The sequence below is a fragment of the Lactuca sativa genome, chromosome 3 (genome assembly GCF_002870075.4).
Source record: "Lactuca sativa cultivar Salinas chromosome 3, Lsat_Salinas_v11, whole genome shotgun sequence".
NCBI lineage: Eukaryota > Viridiplantae > Streptophyta > Magnoliopsida > Asterales > Asteraceae > Lactuca > Lactuca sativa.
Genome location: NC_056625.2, coordinates 66970539 through 66977856, shown reverse-complemented (window position 1 = coordinate 66977856; position 7318 = coordinate 66970539). Strand labels below are relative to the sequence as shown.

Here is a 7318-nt window from a genome sequence, read left to right as displayed (position 1 = left end):
AAACTCTCAGATCATTGATCATTGATTTTATTCAATCTGTGGTCCAAATCTGTGCATTCTGCTACATAATAATTAGTAAAAACAAAATTCGTTAAATAAAATACATTTCCATTTTATAGTTATTTTAGCGAACACGTAGGACTAGGGATGGTTACAAAATGGACCAATCATCTTAGAGTCACACACCAAGTAATCAACCAATACAAAACCGCCGCTACTGGATGTTGATCAAGTATTTAAAATCACAAGTTCTTCGTTCAAGGACTACAAACTCGAATCATTGTCCTGAACCAACCATGTTATCCTCGCCCCCACCCCAATACATGTCACAACAAATTTCCCATTCTAATTTCTATTTCTCTATCAAACACACACGTCATTCTATCTTCTTCACCTAGTGAACTACCAATAATTCAATATTATATGAAAACGATAAGAAATCATCAGAATATATTCCTTCAAGATTCCGAAGTTGTTTAACTTGATTTCAAGACACCTAAAATTGATTGCTTTCAAGATTTTTAAACTAGGGTTCTTGTGGGTTTTCGATTGTTTGAAAGAAATTAGAGATGGATGACGATGGGATCGAAGAGGTTAGTAGTAGCATTAGTGCTAGGTTACTAAGAAGGAGGAGCGGTGGTGGTGATTCAACTTCACGGTGGGTGGATGGTAGTGAAGTTGATTCAGAGTCACCACCATGGTCATTGGTTAACGATGATGAAAATCGAAGCGAAGGACATGGATCTATTCGAAGAAGGTTGGTGAAGAAGGCGAAAAGAGTTGACTCTTTTGATGTTGAAGCCATGGCTATCTCTGGCTCCCATGGCCACCATGACAAGGTTAGCTCAAACGTAATTACAAACTCTGTTACGAACTTTAATCGCTAATTAGAAACCTTCATCGTACGACAACACCAGGAGGTGTCGATATGGCAGACTCTTGGATTGGCTTTTCAGACGCTTGGAGTCGTGTATGGTGATATGGGGACGAGTCCTTTGTATGTGTTTACAGATGTTTTCAGCAAGGTCAAAGTCGAGTCAGACATTGATGTTTTGGGAGCTTTATCACTTGTTATATACACGATTGCTCTTGTTCCATTAGCAAAGTATGTTTTCATAGTGCTTAAAGCAAACGACAATGGCGAAGGTATGAATTATGAAGCACCCAATTCATTGGTTGACTTTACTTGACGCAAAGTTTTGTTTTTTACTTGCAGGAGGAACATTTGCACTGTATTCACTGATCTGCAGATATGCAAAGATCAATCTTCTACCAAATCGTCAAGTTGCAGATGAACGTATATCAAGTTTCAGGCTCAAATTGCCAACCCCAGAACTCGAAAGGGCATTGAAAATCAAAGAGAAATTAGAACACAATTCGTTTTACAAAACCCTTCTCTTGTTACTCGTTCTAATGGGAACTTCTATGATCATCGGCGATGGCATTCTAACCCCTGCTATCTCAGGTAACAATAGTAAATTAGTAATCATCTTCTCCATTTCGCCACTTAGAAATCCATAATCGAAACGTAATCTTTACCTTGTTGTAGTCATGTCGGCTGTGAGTGGTCTCCAAGGTAAAATTGAAGGATTTGGCACAAACGCTTTGGTCATCGTCTCAATTGTGATTCTCGTGGGATTGTTTGGGATTCAGCGATTTGGGACTAGTAAAGTAGGGCTGACGTTTGCTCCAATGCTCGGTTTGTGGTTCTTTAGTCTCGGATCGATTGGATTATATAACCTAATTAAACACGATGTATCAGTCGTGAAGGCGATTAACCCTGTTTACATTTACCTGTTCTTCAAAAAAAATTCCGTCAAAGCCTGGTCGTCTCTCGGTGGTTGTGTTCTATGCATTACAGGAGCAGAAGCCATGTTTGCCGATTTAGGGCATTTCACTGTTCCATCGATTCAGATTGCTTTCTCGTTTGTGGTGTTTCCATGTCTTCTGTTAGCTTACATGGGTCAAGCTGCGTATCTTATGAAACACCCTGATTCCGCCGCTAGAATCTTTTACGATTCCATTCCCGATGGACTTTTTTGGCCGGTTTTTGTGGTTGCCACCATTGCGGCTGTGATTGCTAGTCAAGCTATGATATCGGCTTCATTCTCCTGCATTAAGCAATCCATGGCTCTTGGATGCTTCCCAAGGTTGAAAATTGTTCATACATCAAGAAAGTTCATGGGTCAAATCTACATTCCTGTAATCAATTGGTTCTTGATGATTATGTGTGTTCTCGTTGTAGCCACATTTCAAAGCACAACCGACATAGCCAATGCATACGGTTCGGTTTCATAAACTATTAGTAAATGACCATTTTAACCTTTCACATTCAGAAGCTTTAAAAAGATTTATAATTTGTGCAGGGATAGCGGAAGTCGGTGTAATGATGGTTAGCACGACATTAGTAACCCTAGTGATGCTTCTAATATGGCAAACAAACGTATACATAGCCCTATGTTTCCCTCTCGTCTTCGGATCAATCGAGCTCCTATACATGTCAGCAGTCCTTTCCAAAATCACCGAAGGTGGTTGGCTTCCTCTTGCTTTCGCATCCTTCTTTCTCTGTGTCATGTACATTTGGAACTACGGAAGTGTCTTAAAATACCAAAGTGAAGTCCGAGGCAAAATCTCAATGGAATTCATGAACGACCTCGGATCAACTCTGGGAACTGTACGGGTCCCGGGAATCGGACTAGTCTACAACGAGCTGGTCCACGGGGTGCCCGGGGTTCTCGGGCGGTTCCTGTTAGAGCTGCCCGCAATCCACTCCACACTCGTTTTTGTCTGTATAAAGTATGTTCCTGTGCCCGTAGTCAATCAAGATGAACGGTTTCTTTTCAGAAGGATCTGCCCGAAAGATTACCATATGTTTCAATGTGTAGCGAGATATGGGTATAAAGATGTACGTAAGGAAGATCATCATGCGTTTGAGCAACTTTTGGTTGAGAGTTTGGAGAAGTTTATGAGGAAAGAAGCTCAAGAACTTGCGTTGGAGAGTGAGGTAAATGATGCTGAATTTGAAAGTGTGTCGGTGGGTGTGGGCCCGAGAAGCCCAAGAAGCTATTCTGGGGAATTGAGTGTGCCATTGATGATGGAAGCAGAGGGAGAGGGAGAGGGTGATTTGGTGTTGCCACCGAGTGTGATGGGTGACGTTGATGATGATCCGAGCTTGGAATATGAGCTTTCGGCTCTTAGAGAAGCTACGGAATCTGGGTTTACTTATTTGCTTGGACATGGTGATGTTAGAGCGAGAAAGGATTCGTTTTTTCTGAAGAAACTTGTGATTAATTACTTTTATTCGTTTTTGAGGAATAATTGTAGGGGTGGAGCTGCCACGATGAAGGTTCCGCACATGAATATCATACAGGTTGGGATGACATATATGGTATGATATATGTATTGTATGTGTTAGGGTGCTCTCTTTGTTATATTTATTCGTTAAGTTATGGCTCAAATGCTCAAGTCAAAGATCTCTGACTTGTTTGAAGTATGAAGATAATTTGTTTGTTTTGATGTGGCGATAGAATGAAGCCTATTAACTACTTTGTTAGCTTGTCATATTAATTGTATTAGTAATTAGAACAATAAAATAATTTATATAATAAGAAAAATAATACAATTGCAAAGAATAACTTTTATATAATAATTGATGCATATTGTATTATTGTTAACTCCTTAATTCCGAAGATAAAGATCCTCTTACACTTAATGATTGTAGACTCGTTAGTCTTATTGTAAGTCTATACAAGATTATTGTGATAAGACCTAAATTCGAGTACATACAAACTCCAATAATCAAAAGTTAACTTTTTATTCATTCCCCCTCAATAACTATGGAGCGTTATGTTTATAACGTCCTGCTACTAACAACAAATCCTAAATAATTGGAAAAGATAACTCCAACAAATCAAATACCAAATAAATACTAAATAAATACTGAATAACTAATTTTGTAAATTAAACCTAACTCCAATGATCGACCTTATCCCCTCCTGCGGTACACCAGACCAAACTTCTTTGAAATATTCCCTGACATAACATCACTCCCCGCCCAATTTTGAACCTTGTCCTCAAGGTTAAAATCAAGAAATTGCCCATTCAACACTTCAAACTATTCCCAAGTCGCTTCATACTTAGGTAAGTCCTTCCAACGAACCAACACTTCACGACCCTTGACACCCTCTCGAACTCCTTCCACGACATCAGGCTGTAAGATAACCTCCATGCCTTCAGTAAGGGTAGCTGGTAAATGAGGAACAACAACCCGGTCCCCAATGGCCCTTTTTAATTGGGACACGTGAAAAACAGCATGAATGCGAGCTGTTTCTGGCAACAGGAGACGGTACGCCACATGTCCGATCTTCTCAATGACTTCAAAAGGTCCAAAATACCTAGGTGCAAGTTTCTCATTAACCCGTCTCGCCACAGTGCGCTGTCGATACGGACGAAGCTTTAAGTAAACCTGATCTCCAATATCAAAACTTTCCTCTCTCCTATGTGCATCCGCATTTTTCTTCATCTGCTGTTGAGCCTCGAACAAATGGACTTTAAGTTCTTTTAGCACTCGATCCCGCTCCTCCAAATATTGCTTGACCATGCCTACCACCGTTTTTGTTTTCCCGTAATACACCAAATGAGGCGGATCCCTACCATACAATACCCGAAAAGGTGTTGTCTTTGTTGAAGTATGAAATGAAGTGTTATACCAGTATTCTGCCCACGGTAGCCATGTGACCCATTTCTTTGGTGCTTCCGCTGCAAAACAACGCAAATACGTCTCCAAACAACGGTTGACCTCCTCGGTTTGACCATCTGTTTGCGGGTGGTAAGCCATACTTCTTCTCAACTTGGTGCCCATCGCTTTAAATAATTCCCTCCAAAAATTACTAAGAAATACCTTGTCGCGGTCAGAAATAATGGACTCCGGTATCCCGTGAAGCTTCACGATCTCTCTTACAAATACATTTGCTACCGAAATGGCTGTGTACGGGTGTTTAAGGGGTATAAAATGCGCGTATTTGCTGAGACGATCCATAACAACAAAAATGACGGTATTACCCTCCGACTTTGGTAGCCCATCAATAAAATCCATTGTAAGCTCGGACCAAATTGTAGATGACAACTTGAGTGGCTGCAATAACCCACTTGGGGCCATCGTTGAGTACTTGTGTCGTTGACACGTGTCACACTCGGCCACCCTTTTCGCCACATCACCTTTCATTCCCACCCAGTACACTTCACGGGCAAGGCGTTGATACGTTTTTGTACACCTGAATGCCCGCCCATCACACCTTCGTGAAACTCCTTAAAAAGAACCGATACCCAATGCGACCCTTTGGGAATTACGAGTCGCCCTTCAAACAACAACCACTGCTGGTCCACCGAATACCGTGGTCCCTTCTTCGACTTTTTCTCTCATGGAACAATTCTCTTGATCTGACTACAAGTCAGCCCATAATGCCCCCCAATCAAACCCACAAGCTATAGCTATGATAGTACCCAGTTGTGCCTCCGAATTAATTCTTGATAACGCATTAGCCACTCTATTCTCGTTTCATGGCTTATAAACAATGTCAAATGTGTACCCCATAATTTTCGAGAGCCATTTCTGGTGATCTTCCGTGACACCCCGTTGCTCGAGTAAAAACTTCAAACTCCGTTGGTCGGTTCGAACATCAAACCTCCTACCCAGCAAATATGGTCTCCACTTCTGAATAGCTAACACAATGGCCATTAACTCTCTTTCGTAAACCGACTTGAGACATACTCGTGGTCCCAAAACATGACTATAATAAGCCAACGATCTACCATCTTTCATGAGCACTGCTCCCAAACCATACCCGGACGCATCCGTTTCAAGTACAAATTCCTTATAAAAATTCGGCAGCGCTAACACGGGTACATGGGCCATTGCCACCTGCAATTTTTTAAACGCTTCGGTTGCTTCCGGGGTCCACTTGAAATTATCTTTCTTTAATTGCTCTGTCAAGGGCCACACCATTTTACCATAATCCTTCACAAACTTACGGTAGTAACCGGTCAAACCTAAAAACCCCCAGAGTTCCTTCAAAGTCTTGGGTATCGGCCATTGCAACATGGCTGAAATCTTGGTTGGGTCAGCCAACACCCCTTCTTTGGATACGATGTCACCCAGGTACTCCACCTGCTCCTGGCTAAACAAGCATTTTTTCTTGTTTGCATATAAATTATTTTCCCTTAGAACCATGAGAACCCTTTCCAGATGTTCTAGGTGTTCCCTCTCAGACTTACTGTATACTAAAATGTCATCAAAAAAGACAAGTACAAACTTCCTTAAAAATGGCTGGAATACCATGTTCATGAGGGATTGAAAAGTCACGGGTGCGTTCGTAAGCCCAAAGGGCATTACCAAAAATTCGTAGTGGCCCTCGTGTGTTCGGAAAGCGCTTTTGTGCACGTCCCCCGCCTTCATATGTATTTGATGGTAACCGGACTTAACAACATCGAGTTTAGAAAATACAATCGCCCCGTGAAGCTCATCCAACAATTCATCAATTACCGGTATGGGAAACTTATCTAGCACCGTCTCCTTATTAAGTGCGCGGTAATCCACACAGAACCGCCAACTCCCGTCTTTCTTCTTAACTAACAATACCGAGCTTGAAAAAGGACTCGTGCTTGGTTGGATTACTCCCGCCTCGAGCATCTCACGGGCTAGTCTCTCGATCTCATCTTTCTGTGCGTGCGGGTACCGATAAGGCCTAACACTAATCGGTCCCCTACCCTCCCGAAGATTGATGGCATGTTCATGGCTCCTCTTTGGAGGTAGGCCTACCGGCATGTGAACCACATCGTCAAACGACTCCAGCACGGTCTGAACCCACTATGATGTTCCTCCTGATTTCCGTTCCCCTTCGATGGTCCCCACGTGGATCATGTATCCTTTCACCTCCTGCTGTAGCATCCTACACAAGGATTTACATGAAACCAAAGTTTTGGCCAAACTAGGGTCACCCCGGATAGTAACCAATCTTTTCCCCATTCCAAAATTGCATCCATAACTCCCGCCAATTAACCTTCATATCTCCTAAGGTTTGAAGCCATGACATGCCCAAAATCAGGTCAGACCCTCCCAAGTCTAGTGGAAAAAAGTCCTCTACCACCTGACATTCCGTAAGGCTGAGCACTACTGCCTTGCAAGTACCCCGACTCCTATCGCGTCGTCCGTTTCCTAGTGTCACATCCACTGAACCGGTGTCCTTCACTTCCATGCCGAGCTTTTCAATCACCTCTTTAGAGATGAAGGAATGTGTTGCCCCGCTGCCAATCAATACCA

General features: G+C 42.3%; 1 protein-coding gene across 1 annotated transcript; it reads left to right on the top strand.

The window, feature by feature from the left end:
* Positions 1–246: 246 nt before the first annotated feature.
* Positions 247–3545, top strand: LOC111888368 (putative potassium transporter 12). Its single transcript, XM_023884556.1, has 5 exons — positions 247–839; positions 918–1146; positions 1217–1465; positions 1550–2284; positions 2367–3545. Exons 1-5 carry the CDS (start codon positions 570–572, stop codon positions 3392–3394), a joined length of 2511 nt encoding a protein of 836 aa, XP_023740324.1. The 5' UTR covers positions 247–569; the 3' UTR covers positions 3395–3545.
* Positions 3546–7318: the final 3773 nt, after the last annotated feature.